At 46.2% G+C, this 28,000-nt stretch overlaps 2 protein-coding genes across 7 annotated transcripts in view; both read left to right on the top strand.

Annotated features, from left to right (window-relative positions):
- The first annotated feature begins 1,456 nt into the window (after window positions 1-1,456).
- L2HGDH (L-2-hydroxyglutarate dehydrogenase) lies at window positions 1,457-16,316 on the top strand. 3 transcript variants are annotated; one of them, XR_014228785.1, is made up of 9 exons: window positions 1,457-3,351; window positions 4,493-4,624; window positions 6,810-6,972; window positions 7,511-7,545; window positions 9,080-9,247; window positions 11,140-11,297; window positions 12,561-12,692; window positions 13,643-14,117; window positions 16,229-16,316. XR_014228785.1 is itself a non-coding variant. In XM_082317868.1 (9 exons), the coding sequence occupies exons 2-9, from the start codon at window positions 3,019-3,021 to the stop codon at window positions 13,836-13,838; spliced, it is 1,317 nt and encodes a 438-aa protein (XP_082173994.1). In that variant the 5' UTR covers window positions 1,502-1,588; window positions 1,758-3,018; the 3' UTR covers window positions 13,839-16,026. The 3 variants fall into 3 exon arrangements, 2 of the variants coding, with proteins under 2 accessions (XP_082173995.1, XP_082173994.1); XM_082317868.1 differs by lacking the exon at window positions 16,229-16,316 and having other exon boundaries at window positions 1,502-1,588; window positions 1,758-3,351; window positions 13,643-16,026; XM_082317869.1 differs by lacking the exon at window positions 16,229-16,316 and having other exon boundaries at window positions 1,457-3,339; window positions 13,643-16,026.
- A 1,425-nt stretch (window positions 16,317-17,741) lies between these two features.
- The window catches only part of SOS2 (SOS Ras/Rho guanine nucleotide exchange factor 2), a 55,773-nt gene continuing 45,514 nt past the window's right edge, over window positions 17,742-28,000 (top strand). For all 4 annotated transcript variants that reach the window (XM_082316685.1, XM_082316686.1, XM_082316684.1 and 1 more), the window contains exon 1: window positions 17,742-17,991. In XM_082316685.1, coding sequence (XP_082172811.1) covers window positions 17,905-17,991 — 87 coding nt within the window. In that variant the 5' untranslated portion in view covers window positions 17,742-17,904. The remainder of the gene's footprint in view (window positions 17,992-28,000) is intronic.

Genomic DNA, 28,000 nt, shown 5'->3' with positions numbered 1-28,000 from the left:
GCTTCAGGGAAAAGGAGGAGGAGGAGGAGGGTGAACGACTGGAGTAAGGAGCAGCGCGGATTGCAGAGGGAGGAGGGCAGGTCTGGCGTAGCGCTGCGCGGAGCAGGCGGCAGGGAGGATGAGCTGAGAAACGGTGCTGGCATGGCTTTTTGGTGGGGCGTCAGGAGGAGAGCGAACAGCAAACAGCGATGGTTGGTGGGTGGAGAGGGAAGGTCAGCAAGCAGAGCTGCCTAAAAATGTCTGGGAGCTGCTGGGCAAAGTCTACACCTGTCTGTTAATTGCCAGAACTGTAAACCGCAGTCATTTGCCCCGCGTTTCTGGATATCCCTGTACGTGCCCTGCAAGGTGCTGTCACTTGCGTGGCAGGTCGAAGGTAAAGAACTAACACAGGGATAACTGGGAAGATGTCGCTCGTTACCGACCCAGCGTTAGCCGGAGTAAAATGGCACAGCTCCCAGAGTTGCTTGCTTACGCAGGAAATCTTGAGGCGCTCTGCACCTGGGCATCTGTCCTGGCTTTGAAATAGAGAAGAACGAGCCCTGTTGCTTCCTTGAAAGCTTTTCGGGCTCGCTCAGGTATGAGCACAGGTTCATCGTAGCAGTCTTTTCAGACCAAGTGCTTGTGCAGATACCCAGTCACTCAGGGCAGGCAGGAGCAGCCCCAAGGGATCACGTCGGTGGCTAACTCAGAATAAGTGAGCCCAAGCTCTCACTTCTAATAGCTCCATCAGCCAGGCTCTACGTTGCTCTTGAGATGTTACACGTGTGATATGAAGTGGCTTTTTATCCCCAAGACAGGACAAACATGAAGTCCTTAAGCAGTTGTGTGAGTGCGAAGCAGGAATGACCTTTGGGAGTCAAGATGTTAAGAGGGAGAACCCGCCCAAATTACTTCAATGAAAATGTTTATATTTTCCACCTCTATTTTACTTAGTTACAAAGAGGAGATAGCAACCTAATCCAGTTCACAAATACTTGAAAAGCCTCCCAGGCCTGCCAGCACGTCCAAAGAAATTGAGGATTGCACAGACATTATGTTAGATGAGGCCTTTGAGAATGCCTTTCATTTTAAAAATTGAGTTTCTTAAAATTAATTCTAACATGTAGAAAATCTTGATTGATTGGCCTGCAGTTGTGGCTCTTGGAGGAAAAACTTGTGTGGTTTTTATTTTTTTCTTTCCCCTGTTGATTCAACACATTGCAAGCTGTGATGGTTCATGATTAACTAGGTCTTGCTGTGTCAGTATTTTTCTAGCCTTTTGAGACCAAGGGAGGAATGGTGTTTGCTGCGCAGTTACCTTATTTGAGCATCTCTTGTTGTAACGCTGAATGAGGGCAGTACCTCAAATTGCTCGCTCTTCTGACAGCTGAAGTAATTAAGGTATGGACCAATCATGGGAACATGTATTTTAATAATGTCTTTTTCTTTCTATTTAGCTCATCACCAGAGTGGACATAACAGCGGTGTGATTCACAGTGGAATTTACTACAAACCCGGATCTCTGAAAGCTAAGCTGTGTGTGCAGGGTGCAGCCCTCTGCTACGAGTACTGTGACCAGAAGGGCATACCATACAAACAGTGTGGGAAGGTATAGGAACTGCTGCGTGTTCTTACTTTACCTTTGGAAACTGAGACTGTATAATGTATGTTACGGTGTATAGCATAGGCCTGGTTGTGGTCTTTCTCCCAAGAGGTGAGTTTCTGCAACACTTAACTGCCTTCAGGATGAATGTGCCTTTTTGTGTTCTTCTTTCCAGTAACTCAAATCAGTTCCTTTTCTGGGCCTAAATAATAATTCTCCTTATCTGGGGGCTGAGCTGAAATAGCCCAGGTAACGGCGGAAGCCGGGAGGGGCACCCGTGTCGAGCCACCAGCTCCAAGGAACACAAAGGCTCTCGGTGTGTGCATGCCATGCTTCTTGGCGTATCGGGCTCTGAAAAGACACGGTGACTTGAAAACAGCTCCAGATGTGACCCAGCTCCGTGCATTTATGCCATGTTACATCCAGCTGACACAGCCTGAAATGGTGAGGGCAGAAGACTGATGCAGCTTGGGGTCTGCCCAGCCCTGTATCCTGTTTCTGGAAGTGTCTATAAACAGAAACCCAGGAAGGAATGAGAACAGGACAAGCAAATTATTAATTCGCCCAGCTTCCAACTGTTTTCAGCTCTGGTTATTTTCTGAGCCTGATCTGTTTTGTCTGTAGTGACTCTCAATGGATTTCTCTTCCAAGTGCTTTTCAATTCAAAGCTTTGCATCAGAGCACGCTTTGATGAGCAGCTCCAGAGATCAACAACCCACTGCATGAAGAGTTACATCGTTTTGAACCTGGCTCCTACAAGCTTCATCTGATGGCCCCTAACTCTTGTGTGGGGAGAGGTGGCGAGCAGTTGATCTGTGCTCACGCTGTCCAAGTTGCGCATAATTTTATATCCCCTCCACCCCCAAAGTCGTCCCGGCCGGCTGGTGACTCTCGGTCTGCTCAGTCATTCCTCTCAGAGAAGCTTTTTCCAGGCTCTCCCCACCCTGTCTTTGAACCGTTTCTGGTTTAACGCGTCTTTGATACAAGATGAGGACCGCAACTGCGCACAGCCTCCGAGGTGTGGTCAGACTCTGGATTTTCGCAACGAAATAGTAGAGTTCTCTGTGTTATCCTGTATTCTTTTCCTAGTTATTCCTAACATTCAATTTAGGGCTCTTCTGTTGTCACTAGGCATTGAGCTGATGTTTCCACAGGATTGTCTATTCTAACCCCAAGATCTCGGTCCTGAGCGGTAACTTTGAACGAGGATTCCATCATTTTGTACTCGAGGCTAAGACTTCCACGGTCATCGCTTCACATTTATCAGCATTGAATTTCATCTCCCATTTTCTTAGTCGCTCGTTCACCTCGGAGGGTCCCTCGGCAATTCTTTACGGTCAGCTCTTGTCTGAACCACCGTGAGCCACTCTAAACCACCATCTGACGTTATCGCCTCCCTGCCCCTTTCCAGGCTGCTCATAAACGTCTTGGATAACATGAGCCTTTCCCTTAAAAGTGCGCTGCAGACCCTCTCTGATGTGACAAGCGCCGCTTCGAGGCCTCCTCGCTCAGCACCCACTGAGAGCTGGGTGCAGATCCATCCCAGCTCTGGGGTGCAGGGCAGAGATCCCTGGATGTGGCAGCGTGGATGGACCCCGCAGCGATGCGGGTGGTGGTTGCCCCGGCCCGGCTGTGCTCCGGCTGTCCTCCGGCTGTGCTCCCTGCGCTGCAGCGCTGGTCACAAGATGGCACTGTGGATTTGTGCAGCAATACACCTGCAGTTACAAGCCTACTCTCAACTCAAAGCCCAGAGACAGGTGATGGGCTCTGTAAGAGTCGATTTGGGCTTGGGCTGGGCTAGCCCTGACCCAGCAGCATCGTTGGTCCTTTGCTGGCGCTGAATTTATGTACTTCTGCGCCGTCTTCCCTTCCATTATTCCAGGAAAGTTGACGTTGAGGCTTTGCAGCTGGTTTTACATGAGGCAGCCCCAGGCTTGGAGAACTTAGTGCCTTCTCAATGCCAAGGTGCCTGTGTTGCCAGACCTGAGCTAGGCCTGGAAGTAGTATGGTCTGTGTAAACCTGGCACAGATAATTTGTAGTCTGCATAAATCTCTTGTGATAGTTGTGACCTCACTACATGGTTAAATGAAGTGAAGCTGGTACAATTCAGTTTAGATACCACGTCAGAACACGTTCTTATTCTCTTATCGAGACTGAGATTTGTCCATCTTGGGTTAAGTGCAGTTTTATTTTTGGAAGCATCCCAGTGGCTCTTTAAAATCATATTCTCTCACGTCCAGATTTGTAGTCTTATGGTACTTCTAGCAAATATTATCCATTGATAGTAACTTAAACTACAGTTTAACATTTGCTTTTCACTTTCTTTAATTTATTAGTGCTTTCTCAGTAATAATAGGTATTTCATAGAGTCACAGAATGGTTTGGGTTGGAGGGGACCTTAAAGATCACCTGGTTCCAGCCTCCATGTCCCACAGGCAGGGACACCTTCCACCAGGCCAGGCTGCCCAAAGCCCCATCCAGCCTGGCCTTGAGCGCTGCCAGGGAGGGGGCATCCACAGCTTCTCTGGGCAACCTGTGCCAGGGCCTCACCACCCTCGTGGTGAAGAATTTCTCCCTTATATCTAGTCTAAATCTCCCCTCTTTCCATTTAAAGCCGTTACCCCTTGTCCTGTCACTACGTGCCCTTGTAAAAAGCCCCTCTCCAGCTTTCCTGTAGGCCCCCTCCATGTACTGGAAGGCTGCAGTAAGGTCTCCCTGCAGCCTGCTCTCTTCCAGAATGTATAGAATCCTGTGCAACTAATGGCACAAACCACATTTTTCCCCCCTTGAATTATATTTCACTGTTCACTCATTCACTATTGCTTGCTTGTTAGCTTGGGCTTGATGCCAAAGCTGAACTGGCTTTGTATATTTTGCTCACTGGTGTGCCTTGTTATCTTTTTCTGAAGCTAATTGTAGCCGTTGAACAAGACGAAATTCCAAGACTCAAAGCTCTGTATGAAAGAGGGCTGCAGAACAACGTCCGAGGGCTGAAACTGATTGGAGCAAAAGAAATACAAGCAAAAGAACCCTTCTGCAGGGTAAGGGATTTGCTTGTTTTTATTTGGCACATAAGACCTCTGTTTCTCAAGTGACATTATTTTTTACTTTAACATAAATATGTTTCTGGCCTTGAGGTAATTTGCATGGGTGACAAGTTGAAAAGAGCCAGAAGAAATATAATTGCTAAAAAAAATAAATGTATCCATTTATTTCTGGAACATTTTAGCTAAGCCCAGTCCTTCGTATGCATTTGCCGTTACATACACATCAGACTAGGTCCAACACAACATAAGGTGAGCCTGCGGAACCTTCCTTGGTGACGCGTACTTTCACCTCAGGTTTCTCCTGCCCGCCCGTTCTCATCCTCTTGCTCCTCAGTTCATAGTTCCTCAGTTCTCCGTGTGCTGAAGTCACAAAGAGCTGCTGCTGCACTAGTTGCAAATGATGTGCTGGCTGTTTCGTAAGGGCCACATTCAGAAATTAGAGAGCAGGTAATCCGTTTCACTTGCTGCCTACAAAAGGAATCTGAATTATTTGCGTCAAAGTAGGAGACTGTAGTCCCTTAGTCCCTGTGCAGGACTCGATAGGCAAATGGACAGAGCCTACGAGTTGTTCAGACTTCCTTCTTTTCCCAGCTTTACACAGAGGTGCCCTCCCTGATGTATGTGCTCAGGAACAAAAACCAGTTCTCCCACAATGACAAGGAGTGATTTTTTTTTTTTCTATTTAATTTTTTTCCCCTCCTCCTTGCAGGTGCTTACTTGTGTGCTTTTGTGGTTGCTAGGCAGATTCTCCTTTGCCCAGGTTAGAGCTGCTATATCTGAGTTTATGCCGAGATGATTCTGCTCCTTCCCACTAAAATTATTTAACTTACAGTAAAGCTTGATAGTGCAGCAATGAAAATTCCTTCCCGTCTGTAAGCGCGGATTTGGATCGAGCCAATTTCAATCCAGTTGCTTCCTACACGTGTGATTGTTAGGTAGCACGTAGGTAGCACTTAGGTAGCACTTAGGTAGCACTGTGTTTATTTTCACAGCAGGAGAAACGTGGGTAGTTTACGGAATACAGGTTTGTTGGTGTTTAGTGTATCTTTGAGTGAGAGGAAAACCTGGATATAAATTCCCCATACCGTTTCATCTGGCAGCTTGCTATTGGTGTAGGTGCATGACTGACTGCTCGTGAGTGGTTGTACGTACAGGCAAAAATGTTCTGGAGAGGAATCTTTTTAATCTTTTTTTCTCGTAAACATTTTGTATCCGCTCCTTAAAGCATTCTTTGCATGTTCAAGATCCAGCTGAGCATTTACTTCTGCAAATGAGTAGATTCAGATGGGTTTTACTTCATTTGCTTTGGTTTCCTGAGCTGAGTCCTTTCCTTGTAAGCAAGGGGAACTTGAGTGGTGTTATAAAACATTGCGCTATATATCAAGTGGAGAGGGAAGTTTTGTGTAAGATACAGTTTTACCAACCATTCTGCTTGTCTTGGGCATGTAAACGGCCCCTGCTCTTGTAATATCGGAGTGGCTGACATTCTTTTAGTGTAGTTACACTTGCAGCATCTCTCTGAGATAAAGCAGTCCTACTATCGTTATTTTATAGCCGAAACTAGGAAAATATTGTGATGCCATCTAGCATGATAAAAATTATGTGAGAAACTGAGCCTTTTTGGTATAAAGATAGTAAAACATCTCTCGGAAACATTAAAAATTCTAGCTACACGCTGGACTTGAACCTTGCTTTCTGCTAGGACAAGTATAGGCTGTTGTCTAATTCAGAAGAGACTTTTTGCTGTGATGTGCAATGCAGGAGGTGTTGAGATGATCTCTTGTAGCCTCGCAGGAGGCATTGGCAACAGCCATGCACCAGGTAAAACTCCCAAGTGACCGTTTGAAGGTGGAATTGCATAGTGCGTGGTGAAAAACAAGTATATATTAGCTGAAGCCAAGGTTAGGTAACCTGTTTTATCATTAAGCGCTCTGTCAAGAAGACTTGTTTATGCTTACTTAATCCACCGTAAGTAGTTTTTGCCATATTAGTTGTCAGCAAACACGAACACTGGAGCTGGCACACGGAGAGAGTAGGAACCAGCAGGCGGGGATGGGGAGGCAGCGGTACTCCCTTCTCAATGGCAATGCACATGATTCCAGATGAAATATTCGCTGTATTGAAGACCACAGTCCACACACAGCCTTCACTGTCCTTCTGTGTCTTAATGCTGTTCCAGGGTCTGATGGCCCTTGATTCGCCATATACCGGCATTGTGAATTATAAACAAGTGGCCCAGTCCTATGCCGAAGACTTCCAGGAAGCAGGCGGGACAATCCTGACGGATTTTGAAGTTACAAACATGGAGATGGCTAAAGAAAGTTCTTCAGAAAGTGAAGACGGTAAGGCAGGTTTTTTGCCCTCCATTTACTCCAGTTCTGCCGCAGATTTTGTTCAAAACACATTTGCTTTAGCTGAAATTGCGTTTCTGAACCTTTCTGTCTCATAGGGAAGAGACAAAAGGCAAAATTACGTTAGAGTATAGAGCAAGCTCACTTTTTTTCCTCAGGCAGGTCACCCTTCAGCTGAAACATTTAATGCTGATGTAAGAAAATCACAGTAAAAGAGAGGAAGTAGGTCGTTCTCTCCTATGAAAATCAGATTTAGCTGAATATTGCATGTGTATTCTTGTGATAGTGCTTTTTGTTTATCCTGGAAGGCGGGTTGGATCGGTGCTGGTACACATATGGAAGAATAACCCCCCCCGCTATTAATTCATAAATACAGTTATGTCCAGCAATGTCAGTTATGTTCACAGTAGTTGCTCCATAGCTTGGAGATCTTCCAGTGGAAGAACCCTTAATCGTGACAAGTTGCTTGTTCAGTCAGTTTTCTGTTACATGTTCCATTAATTCCTCCTCTTGTCTAATTCTGTTGCAGGGCTGAAATACCCAGTCGTTGTTAGGAACTCAAAGGTAAGAACTAAGTTGAAGATTTAATTGCTTAACAGGAAGCTATTCCTCCTTTTCTTCAGAATTTTTGTTGAGTCCTGGTGGATTAATCAGCTCTCTAAAAAAAGTTTAAAAGCTGCTGTTCAGTAACATGATCACTGTCATCTAGGACTGCTTTTATAAAACAACTGCAATCAATTCTTAACAAAGCATATGAGCGTGTTCAGATTTTACTGTGTACTGGGAATAATAATGGAAGTATAACTTTCTCTTTCTACTGCCTGCCTTATAAGGGACATATACAGACAACCATCTTTATTTGCACATTCTTATGCTTGTTGTTTCCAAGGACTCCTTTTATGACATTCATTTGGTGAGAAACACCATGTTTTCATGTTTGCTTTTGGTCTTCAGCATCTATAAAAGTGGTAAGGAGGCATTTAGAATCGTTTTATCATCAGAAAGCCACAAGCTAATTTAGTAAAATAGGTGCAAGTCGGTTAATGCTGCACGGGAAATGCAGTTGTAACCTCTTTATCTCCAGGAGAGAAGATCTGGGCTCTTCTTGGGCGGGGGGAGAGACAAACAAACAAAAAACCCAGTCTCACTCCCCCCCAATAGTTTTTAAAATTAGTGCTGCTGCTTTCTTGTTCTGTTTCTGCTCTTCCATTGAAGAGTAGCTTCCAAAATCTGTTAGATGCTCTCACCAAATACTGATATTTTTAAAATTATTTTATTATTTTTATGGAAACGTGTTTAGTTGGAGAAAAACCCCGTAGCATTTGAAAACAAATACTGTGAGCTAGCTAGCTAGATGGATAATAGTTTGTGATTTTATTTAGATGGTAAGGTGTTTAGATATTTAACAGCTCTTCCTAACTGTGTGCTATGAACTTGTGTAGCTTTCTGGATAACCTACGGTTCAGTAGCGTGACCGCTCCTGGCGCGTGGGGTGAAATCTGGTAACAGCTGTATTTCACCGAACGTCTTGCGGTTCCTTGGCTGCCCCACCTCTCGCGCACCCGCTGGCCGTGCAGACCCGGCCCGGGAGCTGCGGGCTGGGCTGGCCTCGGGGCTCTGAAGGATGCGGCGGCGAGGGAGTGCCGGGGGAGAGGCTTGGTTTGCTGGCGGAGCAGAGCCTTTGACGCTGAAGCGTTGGGCCTCTGCCCTGTACGGTAAGCGTGCTCGTGTAGGGCACGAGGCTCTGCGTTCTGGGAATTGAAGCTGGAGGTGGTCTGAGAATTGATGACACATTTCTTTTTTTATTATGGTTTTTTTCTTCCCTTCCTCACCCCTTTTCTATAGAGATTCTTCCAGTCCTACCTGCCCAATGAATTGCCTTGTTAGGGTAGTTCTCCTCCAGGGAATAAAGAAGAATGTTATAAAGAATTAAATGAAACAATTAAATGTTTTTGCCTCCTCTTGAAAATATGGTTGGTTTTCTTTCTGCTCTTGACTCATTCTTTTCCAAGGCTTGGAGGTGATGGGTGTTTTTTAGTAGATACGTTGAATTTTTGTGTGTTTTGTGTTTTGGTTTGGTTTTTTTTTTTCCCCACAGGGTGAGGAAATCTACTGTCGGCACATTGTGACCTGTGCAGGACTTTACTCAGACCGCCTGTCCGAGATCAGTGGCTGCAGCCCTGAACCTCGTATTGTGCCCTTCCGTGGCGATTATTTGGTGCTAAAACCAGAAAAGTGCTACATGGTTAAAGGAAATATTTATCCGGTATGTACTCTCTTGTTTGTCTTTCACAGTGTACTCTAAGAGCTGCTGAAACTACAGAAATAAGGGCAGGATTACGTGGTTGTTTCTGTTAGACTGCAGACAGCGATGCACAACATGTGGACATAGGTTCAGTTGCTTTCCGAGAGGACAGCTTGTTTTGGCTAATTCTTGAGGAACAGGTAGAAGTACCACGTGGGAAATTATTGCGAGGGTTTTTTTTTATTATTTGTTCTTGTTTTTTTAATAGGGAAAGAATGAAACGTTTAGCATGATAGCCACATGCCCACAAAAGCCTGGCTTCTTTCATCATGTTATAAAATAAATCCGTAGGCAGGATTCGGAAGTCAGTGAGGGACAACAGTAAATAATGAATGACTTAGACGTAGGGTTTCATCTTGTGTGCTAATACCCAAAGCTTGGATTTAGATATTTGCCTCCCAACCTCATCTTTGAATTAGCTTTACTTTGTATGACAAAAAATAGACATGGGAGGAAAAGAACAAGCTTTCTACTATCTAATATAGACAAATAGTGTGATGAAGAGGAGCAATTCGGTGCAGAAAGTGACGACAGCAAGCAAGAAGAGAGAATTCCTGGGGTAGGATGTTAGTTGATTCACGCAGTACGTTGAAATACCGCCCTTCTGCATATGAGCTTCGATTTGCCTGCTAAAGGCTGGAGCAGGTCGCCCTGGGGAAGCTGTGGAACCCTGGGCACTGGATGTTGGTCTGACCTCTTCTCACCTGGGAACGATTCGGGATCCTGTCTTGGGATGGGAGGGAGGAGCTGGCTGGGGTGGGAGGGTACCTTCCAGCCTTGTTTCATGGCTGTGTGAGGACAGCCCGTACCCTTGGAAAATTTTTGTTATGGCCAAATGTGGTAATAAGATTAGAAAATTGCATGACTCTCAGTGATATATTACCAGAAATGTAATGGAGTTTGTGGAGTGGTTGCACTAAGCTTTGAAAGTATTAAAAGCATATTTTTAACAGAAAAAACAGTGCGCTGAGTACAGGAAAGGAACACATCTTGAAGCAATTCCTAGTCATAACAATACTGGGTTTTGAGAAATACCCAACACTTGCTTATTTTCAGACTATAACAGAGTCACCTCTGTAGTCACCTTTTCTAAACAGATCTCGAAGTGCCAGCTCTGTGCTTATTTAATGCTTGTGTCTGCATGTAGACAGCCGATTTCTGTTTCAGCCTTCGCACACAATTACACTGTATTCCATTCGCAAACAAAAAAGAAACTGCAGATAGTTATTATTAGCATTAATCAGGCTTGCTAACTGCATGTTGTTTTGAGCAATACAGGAATGGTGAGGTTTTCCTAATATTTTATAACCTGTTTTATTGCAGTATAATTACTACTGGTGAATAGCATTAGTGCGTTGTTGGTTTTGTTGTGGGTTGGATTTATATCCTGAGAAATCATGCGTACTTTTTTTTCTGTTGTTGGTTTTGCTTTTACCTGAGATGCAGTCTGTCTTGGCCCTGCTCTGTTCTTCAGTGCTTTAAGTTAGTCACATGCTGCAACTGCACAATTAACAAGCAGAAAAAAAACAGCGCAGGAGCCAACTGTATGGTTATATTGCTCCAGTTTTGTTGTAGCGATTGGAAATAAAATGGCAAATTTACTTCCTTTTTTCATTTAAGAATAGTTATTTCACTTAAGAATAGTTATTTCCATTTATTGGGAGGACGACTCCTTTGCTGTGTTTCGGTTTGGTTTATTCACTCTCTCACACAATGAACTGTAAATGTCTGTATTTTCCTCCTCGCAAGTGTTTTCCGTCTTTCCTGGACGAGTTTGGTGACTTGAGCGGTTGCACGGCTGTTTCTCCGACCTGGTTTGTAACAGCTGTAGTAACGGTTGTATCCCGCTTTAGGTTCCCAACCCTCGGTTCCCTTTTCTGGGATTTCATTTCACACCAAGAATGGATGGCAGCGTTTGGCTTGGTCCTAATGCAGTACTGGCCTTTAAGCGAGAGGGCTACAAATTGTTTGACTTCAGCACTGGAGACTTTTTAGATGCTGTAACGTACAGGTAATATCTTGTCTTTTTGTCTGCTGAACGCAGTTATTTCAATGTCGGCTTGTGACTCCATGGAAGCTAGTTCTTGTCAAAAAGCCTGCTTTTGCCAAGTTTTTGCTGTGTTTAAAGACAGTTGTGCTGATAAGGGTGGACTTCTCCAAAACACTTGACTTGGTGTGATCTAATATTTGAATTTTCATAAACTACCAAGACATGTCTCAGCTGGTCTGGGAATGTGGCTGCTCATCGGAAGGTACTGGTGAGCCGCGTTGCTACCAGTGGAGCTCTTCCAGGACTGGTTTTGGTCCCAGGCAGCGTAATACGTTAATCAGCCTAGACAGTGTGATTAAAATACCTGCAGAGGATGCTTGGAAGAGAGGACGCAGAGTGGTCTGAATTGCCCTGTGAAACTTTATAAGACATCAATACACATTTAAAAAATGTCCAAGTGCAAGGAAATACGTTAAGGACCACGAACGCAGGCTGGGAAGCTGTCGTAGAAAGCGCGTCAGAGGAATTGGGAATCGTTGCTAAAATTGCAAACATAAATGAACAGCGTATCTGTAGAAGTCGAGAGAAATCTTGCTTCTCTATGAGGGGCTGGACAGACCATTACCAAGTGCTCGATTTTAGGAATCAGACTTGAAAAAGAATGTGAAAATATTGGGGAGGATCCAAGGAGAGACTGAAAAACAGGTCAGGGAACTGGAAAATCGCTTTCTGGCAAACACCTCAACTTCATGCAGTTTATTAAAGTAAAGATTTGAAAGCATCTTGATCATTACCTATAGACACCTGTACTGGAAGACCTGAGGAAAGCAAAGCAAGCAAACAAGATTTACAAAGACATAGCAAGATTCGTTGCCTGAAAGCTGAGGGTTTTAGGAGCGTGACGGATCTTTTCAGAATGGTTGTGGGAAAAAGTCTCAAGCGGCATGTCTGTCTGTCCTTGCGCATGCGGGTTTTCAGTCTCTTGCCCTTTGACTGGGCCAGAGAAAAATCCTGGACATAGGAAGGACTGGAGTTTAGAGTTAATTCTCAGAGAAAGAATGTAAATGCAACGTTATACAGCTCTGTAAACAAGGTTGGCTGAAGCAGGGAAGGACAAACATAGTATTTCTCAAGCAGAAAGCACCATCGGATTACTGATGTTGGGGATGGGAACTTTTGCCCCATGCGGTTGCGTTTGCTGCCTCCTTAGGCAGCGTTAGTTTGACATGGCTGCATTTATGATGAAAGATGGGTTCTTACTGCAGTTCTTTTTTCTCTCTGCAGTGGGTTATGGAAGCTCGTGCTGAGAAACTTGTCCTACGGACTGAGCGAAATGTACAGAGCGTGCTTCCTTAGCGCGCAGGTGAAGCAACTGCAGAAGTTCATCCCTGAGGTCACCATCAATGATGTACTCAGGTAAAGAAAACTTCTCTTGTTAGTAACACCCAGTGGCTTGTTAAATCATTTGTAGCATTAGCACACTCCCTTCCGCCACCACAATATGCTACCCAAGCATAGAAGCATTTAGATACTTTGTACAGGAAGGCGTTTTATATTGTGTTTCCTTGCATATAGGCAAGTTTGATGAATATTTGTGTGACTTTCTTCACTCTCCATAGGCTGAAATTCACAGTTGTGACATATTCACTAAAAAGAAAAGGTCTCTTTATCCTAGTGACACATTCAGTAGCCTGAACATAATCCGAGTTCACAAAGAAAGCAAAACACTAATGAAATTCAGAGGGGAAGCCAGACTGTGAGTTGCTACTGAGTGAATATTGACTTAGTTTAATTGTCTCAATAAAATTGTATTCAGCTTCTTACTGTGTGGAGAGAGAAGCTAATTCAAAGGAGTTTAGAAATGCTAAGGAACTGGAGAGACTTGTCAGGAAAGATGAGGCATTTAAGTACATGGAGGTGGGTTTAACTGTCCAGACGTTTGCAGGGAGAAAATCCAGAATATGAAAAGCTCGAGCATGGTAAAAGGGAGTTATCCAGCTCAGGCAGTATACCGTTGGCATGAAATTCATGTTTGACAAGGCTATTTCAAAACAAAGGGTTTCCCTTTTGAAAAGATGGGGCATGTTTGTGTGGGGGGGGAGGAGAGTAACTTCACAACCGGGAAAGAAGATCCTCTGCTTGGCTACCTGCCCTTGTTTTACGGGAAGGACTGCGAGACACCTCCCGCTCTGCCTCACAAGTGTTCAACTTCCCTGTGCTCCCCCAAAAGCCCGACTGGGCTTTGACTCCACAGTCTGCCTTCCTTACTGTTTCCCTGGGTGCCTTCACAAGGGCAGAACAGAACTGATTTTCTGACTTCAGAAAACGTTTTCCTTCTGATGGTGAGCTCCTCCTTTATTTTGCAGGGGTCCCTCCGGAGTGAGAGCTCAAGCATTGGACAGTGACGGAAATTTGGTAGATGACTTTGTATTCGATGGAGGCAGCGGAGATATTGGAAGCAGAATTCTTCATGTCAGAAATGCCCCTTCTCCTGCTGCTACCTCCTCCCTTGCCATCGCAAAAATGATTGCAGATGAAGTGAAGCGAAGATTTGAATTGTGAATGAGTGACGGGTGTAGTGCGGTTTTACCCCTCGTGTGTGTGTAGCAGCTTGTCTGCATTGAATGAACTCTGCAGCCTTTAATGACTAAGATAAAACAGGCAACGTGTTGCTTGCAAGACCAGCGCTGGTATAGCTGTGCAGTGCAAAACCAGCATTTGAAATGTTTGCCAGCCCACAACTTCTCAGCCTCGCGAATAAAGGAATTACGGTGCCTGGTGGGACGTGGTGCGGGACAGCCATCTGCAAGAAAGAAGCAAAGAGCCCCGTTCGCAGTAAAGGTTTGTTCCCCTGAGCAGGAGGGGCCTGTGGAGGGGCCGGTGCCAGGCACAACGTGAGGGTCTCCCGGGACCGCAGTGGGCCGTGAGGTGGAGCGGGAAGAGCCTCTGCGGCGCGCTTGCCCGCACGGACTTCCCACGCCTCTGGTCATTGCCGCCTCCTCGCGCTCTGGAGAAGTGGTCAGTCCTCTGAAAAACCACAAGCACGGGGTGGCTCTCTGCGTGCTTTCTCTCCGACTCCGTTTAAATTGGAGCCTACAGTCCCCTAGCTTACATTAAAGTAATGGAGATAGAAGGATAAGCCCTGCTTAAGGGTTCTGCTGATATGGAATTAAGGGCTTTATCAGAGACTGAAAACAATATTCAGAGCCTTCTACATGAGTGTAGAGTATTTCAGAGAAAAATAAGCCTCACAAGGGATTACGAAATCCAAGTCAATTTAGATACGCAATTCAGATACACTGATAGCTGTCTCTATTTTTTTTTTTTTTTTTTTATAGAGCTGAAATGAACATGTATACATGAACAGTCATTTTTCATTTAAATTAAATCTGGGAAGTCAGCAGCGATCAGAAACTACTTCAGTGGTTGTGGGTTTTCGTTTTCTTTTCCTTTGAATACTGGTAATGCAAAAGGAGCTTATCTCTGTACGGCATGTTGAGCAATCCAGTGGAAATGGTCTTTGTAAAAGCAAATGCGAAGGGAGGGAAGCTACAGAAACCTGTCCCAATTGAGTCATGCCGCACGCTGCTTCCCTTGGAGCCGGAGCAGCAACCAGTCGGGAAGGCTGCGTTTCCCACACGGCTTAGAAAGTGCTGGGTCCTCCTCTCAACCCTTACTGGTATTTGAAGTTTTATCAAAGGTGCACCTGGAAGAGAGTCTGTGTGGAGAACGCGCTTTAAACTAGAGAGATGTTAAACAAGCTTGGTACTAAGCTAACCGAGTCTCTTGGTGTGTTCTGCATAATTGCTACAAAAAAGAATTATGTGGCCCCAGGGACAAAGTACTTGAGAATACTTTTAAAGCAGATGTTCACAGGATGTTGGGTAATACAGATAATTGTGGGTAGTTTGCTACCAGGCAATTTGCCATACTCTTCTTCTTTTTTTTTTTTTTTTTTAAAGTTACTTTCTGTACCCCTCTGACGTGCATGAGGGAGTGTGTTGGCACAGGAGGTCAGGTGTGCTAGCTGATGGTTTTACTGTACAGAGCTGAGCCACTTTTGAGAGAGAAAGGGCTTAACCTGTCTTTTTTTATTCTTTTTTTTTCCCTGGTGACATCTATTTTACCAGAAAAGTGACTCCCATATAAGGGCAACCTGGAAATTCAAATAATTAGCCCTTCAAAGAAAACCTTTGGTCGTTATTCTTAGCTACAATCGCACTAGACAGAGACTCAGATATTCCAAACGCTAAAATGCCGTACGGCTGTGTAAGTTCGATCTTCACAATGGAACAATCGTATCTTCACTCCCCACTTGTTGCCTGTCAACAGTAAATACTACAAAAGGATTGCAAAAGCAACTTCCTCCCACACGAGGTGTGGCCCTAACATGTATTAACAGAATAAAGAGCATTAAAATGTAAAGCAGTCATCTGCTCTGCTGAATCTGAAGTCAGCACATTTAACTGTGCAGCCTGCCGTGCTTTTTACTCTCGGGAAGTGATTACTTTGGGGCAGAGTTTAACTGAAGCTTTTAAAGGATGAATCTTTATGTAGCATTCTGTGAAATATTTATATTTTTAGAGATAAAGTTATAAACCTTTTTTAAAGGAATCACTTCGGAGAATTACAACAATGGGGTTTCATACGTAAATCTTGTTGCCACGAAGTGTGAAAATGTGTATTTTTCTGAAAGGGTCTGATTCGCTTGGATGGCTTAGTAACTGTGCCTTTCTCTATGATGATTAAAATAGCGTGGTGGTTTTTAATTGCTGGAAGGTCTGTGTGTTTCTCCAGACTTACAGAAAAGTTTCACTGCTGTTTGCTAATTCCGAGTTAGGCAGGATATAGCTCTATATAACAGGAATTACTTTACTTAGGGGGGAGGACACATGGCCAAACTTGTCTTCCTAAAGTACCCGTATCTTATCTACGCTTATCCCACTTTGCAGCTTTTTCTCGCACAGGTATGTGTGCAGTGGACAGAACTAGTCCTAATCCTGATCTGGACCTGTAACGGCATGCGGAACGGTGATTCCTGAAATTCTGAAGAAATGCGTTAGGACAGCTTTGGACAAACAATTTATTCCCTCAAAGCATCCCGTAAGGTCAGCCCTAAACTCTGGGAAGAGTACGGCGTATTGGATCTTTTTCAAAACGTTGCAAAGAAATGATGTAGCGCCGCGTGTCAGGGCTTACTGGATGGCTGCTCGTGGGAAAAGGAGCTCCTTCAGGGCACTTCACTGTGTCGGGTCACCGCCGCCACACCTCGGAGCGGTTCAGGCTGGCTGGAGAGCAGAGGAATGTCGCATCCTGAAGGACACGGGCCTTTTGGGGCTGCGGGGGTGGGAATAAAGAGCCCGGTGAGGGGCTCGGCCAAGCTGGAACATCTGCTTCCAGGCCAGGCATCCCGGCTCTCCGAACTGCAGCTTGGTGGATCTCGCCGCGGTTCCCCCGACGTTGCACTCGGCATTACCTTTTTGCTCACAGTTTGGGTTTGAGGAACGAGCGTCTTCCTACAGAAATAAATATTTCGTCGGAAGCCTCCCAGGCTGCTCTGACGGGCAGGAAGGTTAAGACCACAGAGCAGAAGGAGCTGTCACTGCCCCTACAAGCGCCTGTCTCCTCCGGGAAATGCGTCGTGACAAAGGATCACGCTCTTGCTGGCAGAAAGGCCCCTTTTTTTTTTTCTGATTTAGTTTATCCACTCCCTTTCAAGCCTTGTCTGCGAAGCGGGGGGCTATCTAAGGCGTGAGATTTGAATACAATGCCGTCGGAAGGGAAACGAGGGAAAGTTTGGCTGGAGCGGTTGGGGGGGGGGAGCGGTGACAGCCGGCGCTCGGCGGGGCAGGGAGGGAAACCGCTGCTGGGGAGGGAGCGGAACGGCCTCGGGGCCGGGAGGCTGCTGCTGGCAGGGTACCGAGCTGCTCCGCAGCTGCTGCCTTCCCCCGGGAGGGCGGCTCCGGCGGGGCGGCTCCGGCGGGGCCCTGCCGCGGGGGGAGGCTGCGTGCGGCCCGGCGGAGGGAGCCCGCGGGGCCGCTGCTCCGGCCTGGGCAGCCCCGCACGCAGGAGAGGGAGACGCTGTGGGAGAGCGGCGTTCCAGCATGGCGCTGCAACCAGCAGGGTCGTAGCGTGGTGCCACAACTTCGCCCAACTCCGCATTCGTTAATTAACTCCAGATAAATTAATTAACCCCGGCCCGGGCCGGGTGCGCGGAGCCGCCGCTCCCTGCGGGGCGGGCCCTTCCCGGCGCGGCCGGCAGGGGGCGCCGCGGTAGTGGGCGGGGGGGGCAGGATGGCGGCGGCCGCGCATGCGCGCCGAGGGCGGCGACGGTAGCGGGCCGCGGGGAGCGGGGCCCAGGGCGCCTCACCCGCCGCCCCGTCAGCGCACGGCGAGCGGCCCCGGAGCCCGGCCCCTCCCGCGCCGGATGTGATGGCCGCCGGGGCGGGGGGGTGAGGAGCGAGACAGCGGCGGCCGAGAGCCCAGCGCGGCCCGGCCCGGCCCTGACGAGCGCCGGCGGCGGCTTCTCCTTCCCCTCAGCGCCCCCTCCTCCATGCCCCGGGCGCCGTAGCCGGCGGGGAGCGGCGAGGCGGGCGGCCCCGATGCGGAGGAGCCGCCGGCGAGCGCCATGCAGCCGCCGCCGCAGCCGTACGAGTTCTTCGGCGAGGAGAACGGCCCGAAATGGCGGGGGCTCTTCGTGCCCGCCCTGCGCAAGGTCAGTCCGCCGGCGGCGGCGGCGGCGGCGAGGGGGGCGGGCGGCACCTGCGCCTCAGGGCGGCCCCCGGCAGCGCCCCTTCCCCGCCCGCGGGCCCCTCTCCCCGGGCTCCCGGTGCAGGTGCCCGTCCCGCCGCACGGGCTGCGGCCGGCTCGCAGCTCTGGTGCAGATACCGGTACCCCCGGCAGCCTTCCCGGGCAGGGCAGGGGCGCCTGGCCCTTCGCCTGCGCCCTGCCCGGCTCCTGCGGGACCTGCTCCGTCCTTCCCGTCACCCCGGGCAGCCCCGGCACGGCGGGACGGGGGCTGGAAGGGGCCTGCGGGGGTCCCTCCTCTCGCCGGCCCCCTGCTCGGGCCGGGGCCCCTCAGCGGGCTGCCCCCGCCTCGGCCTCGCCGCTCCTTTGTGTGCAGGTGCTGCCAGGTGACGGTGTGTTGTGCCCGGCGCTCCGCTCCTCCTGTCACCGCCTGCTTCTCCCCCTTCGCCCCTCCACCCGCACTTGCCGCAGGTCCCGTCCCTGCCGCCTTAATCGGGCCGCCGATAACGTTAACCGGTTCGCTTGGGAGCTGTGCTGTGGAGGGGCTGCCCTCCGTCCCGGCCCTGCCCCGGGCAGGCCCTCCATTTCCCCGGCCGGGCTCCCTTGCTGCCCGCCCGGCCCAGCTGCCTCCCGCACCCTGCCTCTGGTAACGCCGGGCTGTCCTTAGGTCTCTGCGAGAGATTAACCAGCCGTGCCATGGGGCGAAGGCAGCCTGTATTTTGCTTAAGAAACGACTGCCCGCTGCGTAAATGAGATAAAGTGTGTGGGAAACCGCTTAGCCTGTCATGGGAGAGGAATGTATCTTCTTGTGATGCGTTCTGCGTAGCAGGGTGGTCCCCAGCCCCTCACCCCGAAGCGGGACACCCCCATAGCGGGGGGGGGGGAGCGGGTTGCGTTGAGGCTGTGGGCTTCTGCTGGGTGCCGTTTGCTTGCTGCCGCTGCAGAGGCTGAGGACCACGATACAGTTCTTCGCAGAACAGCCTGCTGACCCGGTTCTGGTGCTGGGCTCTGCTGTGGTACAAGTAATGCAGGCACTCGTGTCAGTGGTGGTTTGGCTTTTTTTTTCCCCAAGAGTAGTTTTAGTGATGGTGTGGGGCAACGATTCTCTCAAAGATCTGCATTTGTTTTGGGTCTCTGTGTCACTTGTATTAAAAGCCGCTGAAGGCAGCTAAGTAGTCTTGTGGCTGGCAGAAAAAAACACTAATCGCCTGTCTGAAGAATCCTGGATTTTCTACTCTTTCCTCTTGAATCTCCTTCCCCTCATAGTTGTTGAAGCTTAGAGAATGCCGTGCTGCTCTTTTCCCGGTCACTGGAGGTTGGCATAAACCAGCACCCACCCGAACGCGAGGTGTAGCTACATCAGTTTGACCAAAAAGATTTCTTGAAAACTTTAAAGGTGTTTTCATCATTCTAAAATACAAATCGTGTAAAAGTTGGTGGACTAATGCTGCTCCTACCAATTCTTACTGTCTGTATACGTTTGGTTGTGGTGAAAAGAAACAGAGCAGGAACTTAGACTTTCTAAACCAGAGGAAATAAAGTCTTGATACCAGTGACTGCTTGTAAAAATCGGTAGTTGCTTATAGACAGGTTTTTTTCTTCCTGGGAAAGTTCCTTGTCTGCAGTACCCACCCTTTAGCATGAAGCAATCGTACTGTAATGTGCGTTTCTTCTATGAACCTGCAGTATCAGTGAGTCAAAACAAAATTGTATCATTGTTCCAGTTATTGCAGTCGGGCTATTAGGGAGACGCTGTCACTTTTAATGTATTCTTTAAAAGATCAAATGCCCTAATATGAACACTGGAGATTTTTAAACGAGAAGATTTTAGAAAATTTATAGGTGGTTTTGTTTACATCTTGCATTTTCACTTCAATAATGAGATGAGAGCATTTCCGTTATTTATAAGAGAGCTGAGAAGTGTGGCACTGAATCCAAAGTGTGCACCAAAGCATCGGATTTTGTGTTAGTTTCAGAATTTATAAAATGTTACCGTAGTTTTTGAGTAGTTTGTAATTTCGTTCTGAAGAGGTTTAAAAGTCCGCTTGTCAGCCAGTCTAGATAGGATCTCTTCAAGCAGGTTGCTTTTGCCATGAAAGTGTTAAAGAAAGCCTGAGCTTCAGAAACTTTTTAGCTAAATGCCTGGAATAGAGTTTTTTGAACTTCTGAGCTGGGTTTTCATCACAGTAGCCTACGCTGCAAGGGCAGAGATAATATTCTACCTCCCATTCTTGAAGGCTTTTCCTTTTAATGAATGCTTCTTGAAGAAGAGAAACTGGTAGTAGAAAAAGAGGGAAGTTTTTGGTTTTCCTTGTGTATGTTAAGGTGTCAGAAATCTTAATTCTAAAATACAGAAAGATGTGGAGCTGGATAACGAGCCAGCGCGGTGCAGTAACAACAGATGGTATTTCCTTGCTTCTTGAATTTTAAGTCCATAACGTGCTTTGAAGAGCTCCAGTCTCTTTCATTATGCATTCAGCAAGTTTAAGGTCACTTCTTTTTATCAAAGCACTTTTAAACCCTTGCATTTACTTTTAATTCTCTGCAGTTGACACTTAACAAATCACGAGTGGGGAAAAATGGTAAAATACATCAGTTCTTACTTTAACGTGTGAAAAAAAGATGAGAATCTGTCTATTGAACAACACTATGCGTTTAAAAGCAGTCATACATCTTTAAGATGAGTAGAGAGTGCTAAATTGTACCTACCAGTGCAAGTCTTTTTAGGGAAAAAAGTTAAACAGTAAGACACTGTTAAACCAGATTTTTTAGGTAGGTTTGGGGTTTTTTTATGTATTTATATGGACTCAAATGATCTTAAGGGTCTTTTCCAACCTTAATGATTCTATATCACTGTGTCCTTAGCACTGGCACCTCACAATCTAGTAAGTTGAAAATTTTAAAGCAGTTTCATGTATTGCCTTTCTTTCCGCTGGCAGATTTGCAAGCATGTCCTCACTCTTGAACATTTTACTTTCTTCTGTCGCTGTGCTGCAGACCTAAGTAGGAAGTGAGTATAATGAAACTCGTTCCTGTCAAAGTAAATGAATCGGAAGAAAACAATATTTTTATCTGGTCGCTTAGGTTGTAGTTACTTGAGCAGCCTTTTGTAGCAAGTAAATCACTTCAAGCAGATCTACGGTCTAAGCTTTATAAAGGCTTTTAATCTGGGAGCTGACTTTAGTTATTAAGGGATCACAATGTCTCTTTGAATAATTCTCGAAGCATGCAGGCAGCTGTTCCAGCAGAAATCACATGTATTTCAAACGCCCCGCTGGCGGGGCCGGTTGGGTTTGAGTCCTCGGGGGGGTCGGTGCCGGCAGCGTCGCTGGCGCGGGCCGGGGCAGCCAAGGCTGCGAGCGGGGGGCTCCTCTGCTCCCCCTCCGCGGCGGCCCGGATCCTGCTCCCGTGAAACCGGCCCCCTGCGCGGAGTGGCCTCGGGGAGTTTGCTCTCTCCCCCTTTTTCATTTCTCCCGGCGTTTCTTATTTGGGGTTGTTTTGATTTGTTTGGTTTTTAGCTGTTCCTGGCCCCATGGCCTTTGTGGGGGAAGATGTCAAATTATGAAACCTGTTTCTAAAGCTGGCATTTCAATTTTGTAACCGGGTTTCCTAGCACGGATCCGGTGCCAAAGCTTGTTCTTGTTGACTGCCAGCTTTCTTCCAGATGAAGCTTTCCAGAACTGAATTGATTTTCCAGGTTGATACCAATGCTTTGATGTCACATCTATTAATCTTGGTCTGGGATTACAGGGGAGCCCAAGAAGATCAGGCGTGCATCTCGGTGGCAGCAGCTGAGTGTGTAACTCCCACCGACCTGCTGAAGGTCCCGGTTTTAATGTGCTGGACAGGCACTGTATAAAAAGTTTTGGGGAATTGTAATTGAAAACTTCATTAATGCCAAATATCTTCTATTGCTACCTGGAATAAACTTGTATTTCAATTACTTGGAACAAGTTTTCAAAATGAAACAGGTGACCCTGTAGAACTAGTGTGTGTTTTTTAAAATAATGCATAATGTGTTGTTGGACATGTATATATGGATTTTTTTTGCCCTAAAATGCTCTTGTGTGTTCTTAGCGCGCATTATCATTTGTGTGTGCTCTTAGAAATCCACTGGCAAATGAAAAATATATTTCTGTAGACAAGAACTGGGTATTTGGTTGCTTTGTTCTTTGACTTTTCCAAATTAAATTCAGAAGCATCTCATAGGTATTATCGTTTTGATTTTCTGCGTTATCTACAAATAGAGGCCATTAAACAGTTAATACTCACATTTCTGCAGGCACTTCACATGTTGGTGTAATCACAGCACTGTGCACTATTTGCATTTTCTAAAACAATTCCACTATTGCTCTGGACTACTCATCAAATTTTTAGAGCATGACTAAAGGGTTTATTCTTAGCAAGTGTCGCATACAGAAATATAAAAGACCATTTTGAGGGCGTTTTTGAAGTTTACATTAATTCAGTGCTTCTGTATGTTCTAAAACATATGGGAGTTAATGTATAACGACACAGCTCTTGCGCAAGGTTGCGCGGTTCGGGTAGGCGCAGGGGCTGCCCCGTTCTCACTGCTCTGCCAGGGCAGTTCGCCTGCACGTTTCCCGTTGCAGGATCAGGCCCCCTTGGGTTAGAATTATTTAACGCATTATAGCGTCATTATAATGGATTATTGTTTAACGCATTCTAATTTAATTAGCATGCATTATTATTTAATGCATCACAATTTCAGCTGCAAAGTTGCTTGTTAGGATGTTTTAAAATACTAGTGATATTTAGTTTTGAAATCTGTTAGGTCATTTAGCTTCTCATAAACACGTTTATTTGAGCTCTGAAGGCTGGACCTTCAGATTTGCCATTGCTGCAAACATGAATGCCTCGGTGGCATTCAGCTTGGGAGAAGGGCAACTAAGGGAAGCGCTGGTGGTACTTAATTACCTGTGAAATACGTAGACCGGTGCAGGTGTGAAGCGCAGATCCAGTTGTTGCCTCACAACACCGCGTTCACAGTCGAGAGGCGGCTGGAGGTGAGGAAGGAGCAGCAAGTCCCCGTGAAGCGGACACTACCGAGCCTTCTGCAAACAAGGGGCTAATTCCTCCCGGCCTTTGGTGTTCCCAGGAGCGGCTGGGTATCGTTGTAGCTTGGTTTTAGTCCCTTACAAGTAAGTAGACTGGTTTGTTTTGGTTTTTTGTTTTGTTCTTGCATAAATATTCACGATCATAAATAACATTTGGAACCAAAGGGACTGGTCCTTTTACTTAAATCCTATTTTTTCATGCCTTTTTCCGACCCCCCAGCTGTTCCGCTGTTTAGCCGAAGTAGTGTCACTGGACTCTGCAGTTGGCAAATGGCAGTTGGAGAGTTTTCTCAGCCAGTGGCATGACATGAAGGTAGTTTTAAATCTGAGGCGTTTAAAAGTGGTAGGAACAGTGTCATTTCATTTGGCAGCAGTAGCAGAAGAAACGCTTCCCACCTGTGTTGTGGATGTGGAAATGAGCGTTTGCGTTGGCTTAGAGACTTGCGGGGCTGACTAGTCACAGGAGGAAGAAACCCAGGGAACCGCTGGCTGCCGTGATTCACCTGGCTCCTGTGCCTTATTCCCCTCGCCGTGGCCACCCTGCCCCTCTGCAGCTGCCCAGCCTGCGCTTCTCATCTCCCACTGGAGCCGCCTCACCCCTTCCAGTGATTCTTCGTCTCCTCTCCCTGCTGTTTCACCTCTCTTGTCCCCTTTGCACAGCGCAGGCGTTATCCAGCCTCCTCCGGAGAAGCTGTGGAGTCTGTTATTTGCTTTTATAATTACCTCACCGATTCCCTTTCTGCCAGGCTTTTCAGATGAGCTGCGTGCTGCCATTCCTTCAGTTCAGCGGATTAGTCGTGTAAAAAAAGTGCCGAGGACATCTTTTTCCCATATTTATGGCGTCTTTATTCTCCTGACACTTCCCCTGATTTTTTTAATGTAATTTCAATGACTATCTGGTTCAGAAAGAAATGACTCTCACAGTTTTCACTGTCTCCAAATTTAAGGTTTGGGCTTTTTTTTTTTTAAAGCAGTATTTATCTTTGCTTTTCGTCATTTATTGTTGCTTATTGCATTTCCGCATCTGTTCGCTTAAAATATAATCTCAAAGCTCACTCTGCAGCTCCAAACTCTGCTGGCCTGTGCTGCTCATGAATTAATTTTTATTTTTAAATATTCTAAAGGCCTAATTGAAAAGTGACTGGCCTGTTTGAATGATTCGGTCTACCTGAGCGAGCAGTTCTTCTGGGGAAGGGCATGATGTGAATCGTGGGGAGGGGGAGCCTGCGGGTGCTGGGGCCGGAGCCCAGAGCAGCTCGCGGCTCTGGGAAGCGATGTGTTGGAGGGTTGGGGGAGAATTAGAAGCTGTTACGTTCAAGTAAGACGCGCACACAGCAATCTCCACGCCGGCCGTGGTGTTTTCCTTCCGTATCGCAGGGCAGAGGCTGTGCCTAGCTCATTCAGGGTTTATCGCAATTTAAACAAGGCATTTTATATGGATGGATAAAATCCAAATACTTAATTTTCCATTTGTTTTTAAGATTAAAATATATGAGTTTGTGTACATATAAATATACACGTGTTTTAGTTTCTCCTTGACTCTCTATAAAAGGACACAGTCAACCGGAAGACGGAGATTTTTGTGTGTTTGGGTAGAAAAGCAGAGACTGTGAAGATGTTGTGAGAAACAAAATATGAAATGTAGATGCAGCAGAAGTGAGGCAGGCACGGTAGGGTGGCTCCTGGAGGAAACCCATCTGTGGGGCCACGAGCAGAAGCCTGGAGTCGCTGCGGTGGACTGAGGAGGCAGGCAGAGACGGAGCCCCGGGCTGCTGCGCTCACCGCCGTCCACCCGTCCGTCCCACCAGGTGCTGTCGCGGTGCGTGATGTGCTACAGCTTATTGCAGAAGGAGACGGGAGGGGTGGTGGTCTGCGTTTGATTTACATTTTATCAACCAGCTGTGCATCAGCTTAGTAGCACTTACGCCATTATCAATGTGGTTTTTCTTTCTGCACCGAGCAGACTTCCCAGTAGATCTTAGGAGCGTCTTTGATGCTATTTCAGAATGCAGATCCCTGTCTGCACCACTCATCGCGAATCTCCTTTAATTTACCCTCCCCTCAGCTAGAATATACTAGAGGAGAATAGTAGTTAAATAGCTAAAGATGGAAAAAAAATATATTTACAGTGAAGTGGTGGTGTAATCCCCCCGTACACGGTCACTGAAGTCTCTGAGGTCAGGCAGCTGATGGATGATCTGTACCTGAGATGCTTTTTGTAGCTCAGTTACTGTGTTATGAGCATGCTCTATTTTGCCAACCATCCATCAAATGTTTAGAATTGCAGTGAAAAGGCTAAAATGCTGTATGTAGATAAATAAATAATTTATCTATTAAGTTCTGTTTTGCTTAAGAGACTACTTCGTATTGTTTCTCTGTCAATATTTATTAGTTTAAGAAAGGCCATCTCGAAATTGCTGTACTGGAAATAAAGTCAGAAATTAGTGTAGTTATTCTTAAAAAGCTGACGGTGCATTTTTATTTGGGATATCTCTTCAAGTATTTAAATCTTTGTGGTTCTTTCTAAAGAACTATGCTGTAATTATGCTTGAAAATTGGGAATATCGAAGCTGCCACCTTTCACTGAGTAAGAGCATCACAGGCCTTTAAATTACTGCCTCTGGTTCACCTCTTCCTCTGGAGCATCATCCAGATGAGGGATTAAAAACGCCTTTGGATGTTTTATGTTTCTAATGGGCAGCGTTATCTTTAGAAGAGAAAAGAAGGAATTAAAACCCAACCTAAAAGAGACATTTGTTGGATTCTTTTTTTTTTTTTTCTCCTTCTTCCTGGCTCTCAGCATCTGGGTACAGGGCAAGCCTAGTGCTGCTGGGTCAGGGATGTATTTTCGTCGCCGTGAACACAGCGTGTGGAAATACTGACAAGTGTTGGCAAGACCGTAACCACCCTGTGGCAGTAAATATTTAACTTTCATGTTCTAATTATTTTTTCTTGCTCCCAAATTTATATGCTTTGCTCCTCAAGTAAACAAAATCTTGCGAAGTTTTACTTGCCTCCTGAAAAGGAGAATGAGTAGTTTCTGTGGCAAACAGTCTGCAGATTTAACATGCAATTTATTAAGCTATCCTGTTAGCACAGTGAGCTTAGAAATGTTATATTATCCCACTAACAGATTCTGTGGTGGCATTTTTTAAATTAGAAACTACCTGAAGTCTCAGGTAATATTGGAATTCTGTTCTCTGAAAATGTAGTTATTTTGAATATACGTAGGTAAGTGGGCTATTGTCTAGCCTTTCAGGAATATGAATTTATATGTTTGTCATAGTATATGCTGTCTAAAGACTTGATGTGTGTGTCATGGGTTTGGGATTTTTCTGGGTTTTGTTTTGTTTTCTTTTTTATGAGCAATCTCTTGTTTTGTACATGTGCTTACTGTGGAACAACTGGAGCTTTCTGAATGTGTTTTTACTACCAAAATACACGTATTATGTAAAAATATATTTAGGCAGCATAGCCAAATTGCTGGTTTGTCTCCTTAGTACAGGCTAAAAAAGTTACTTGCATTTTTTTACTCTAGTATTTTTTTCCTCAGCTTTTTGTTGTTTTAGATACAACCCTTTGACCATTGCTTTTATACGCGGGACTTCTGAATTTCCCCAAGTCCAGATATTACTGATATTCAGACTTCAAGCCAGATCTCCTGCGGTTCAGAATTAAGCTCGCCCTTATATTAGTTCTAAAAAATAAGATCAGTTTGTTTCCAGTCCTAATACTGTTTATCTCCTTGAAAAGTTTTCATCCTCATCTTGTTGTAACAGACCTCTTCCCAGGGGCCTGTACGGACTATTGAAATCTCACTGAGAAGGAATTTTGAGCTTGACCTCATCTCTGCAGCTGCCTGTTTTCTCTAGCAGCTTTTCTGGCATGCTGCAGGACCTGCCTCTCGGAGGGAGCTAGCGGGAGGATCTCAATTTACCTTTAAGGGGTTTTTCAGTCTTTTCTTGAGCCGCTGCTTGTGCAGATGCGGTCAGGCTCTCAAAGAGCCCCGCCAAATCTGCTGAAGGCTACGGCCATAGGAAGGAGACGCCCCTGCGAAGCCGCCACTGGATTTTCATCAAATATGCACGTGTTGGAGGGGTGGAAGAGTAGGGAGAAGCAAAGCGGAGGAGCGAGGGAAGAAGCAGTTCAGGCACTCCCATCTAAAATAAAAGCATGTCCCCGGGAAAGGCCTTAAGGCCATGTTTAAATGCCACGCTTATGGGACTCACACCTGTTATTTCATTTCTATTCCTTGGAACAGCTCGTGAAGGAATAATCCTATGGGCATGACACAGTAAATAAGTTAGCCCTCCTAATCTTAATCTCCCTCCGTAGTGACTTCAAGCACTCCACTTAGGTTGTTTCGGAGATAAAATAGGTAAAAAAATCCGGTTTCTCTGCTACCTACTGCTCCCAGTTCTTGCAGCAGAGCTCTTGCTGCTTAGCGCAACGCACGGTGGGTTTAAGTATTTTTCACCCTTAAAGGAAGCAGTTACGAGTCCGATCAAAATTTAGCCCTGCGTTAGCTATGGTGTATTATTCCATGCCAGCTAATACAGTTGTGCTCAAATATTTCGGTCCGAACCTGAAATCAGTGAATGTACCTTCCCTAAGAAACACGTCCTCAGTAATTCCTCCTGCTTTTTTCCGTACGTTCGGTGTTTTACCAGTCTGTCCTTGCCTTTCCAGTCCTTTCAGTCCGGGTTTAGGTGATACCGTAAAGAATAAGTGTTCTCTCTTTGATACAACGGCATCTGATTTGATCAGCCGGTGCACGGCTTTTATAACTGTCTCTTTGTTTTGCTATGAAAAAACGTGTCTTGCTCTGAAATTGTTTTTTCTCAGTAATGGCACTTACATCAAAATAACTTGTCTTAAAGCCAAGGAGAGCATGAGTAC

Source organism: Platalea leucorodia, assembly GCF_965183815.1.
Source record: "Platalea leucorodia genome assembly, chromosome: 7".
NCBI lineage: Eukaryota > Metazoa > Chordata > Aves > Pelecaniformes > Threskiornithidae > Platalea > Platalea leucorodia.
The sequence above is the reverse complement of the archived record's forward strand: the minus strand, read 5'-3'. Positions and strand labels throughout refer to the sequence as shown.

Bases quoted from the DNA above. Each gene is read 5' to 3' on its own strand.
- L2HGDH (XM_082317868.1), top strand. From the start codon at position 3,019: ATGAGCCTTTCCCTTAAAAGTGCGCTGCAGACCCTCTCTGATGTGACA. The intron at 9,248-11,139 runs GTATGTACTCTC...ATCCCGCTTTAG, and splicing joins TTAAAGGAAATATTTATCCG to GTTCCCAACCCTCGGTTCCC. The intron at 12,693-13,642 runs GTAAAGAAAACT...TTTATTTTGCAG, and splicing joins ACCATCAATGATGTACTCAG to GGGTCCCTCCGGAGTGAGAG.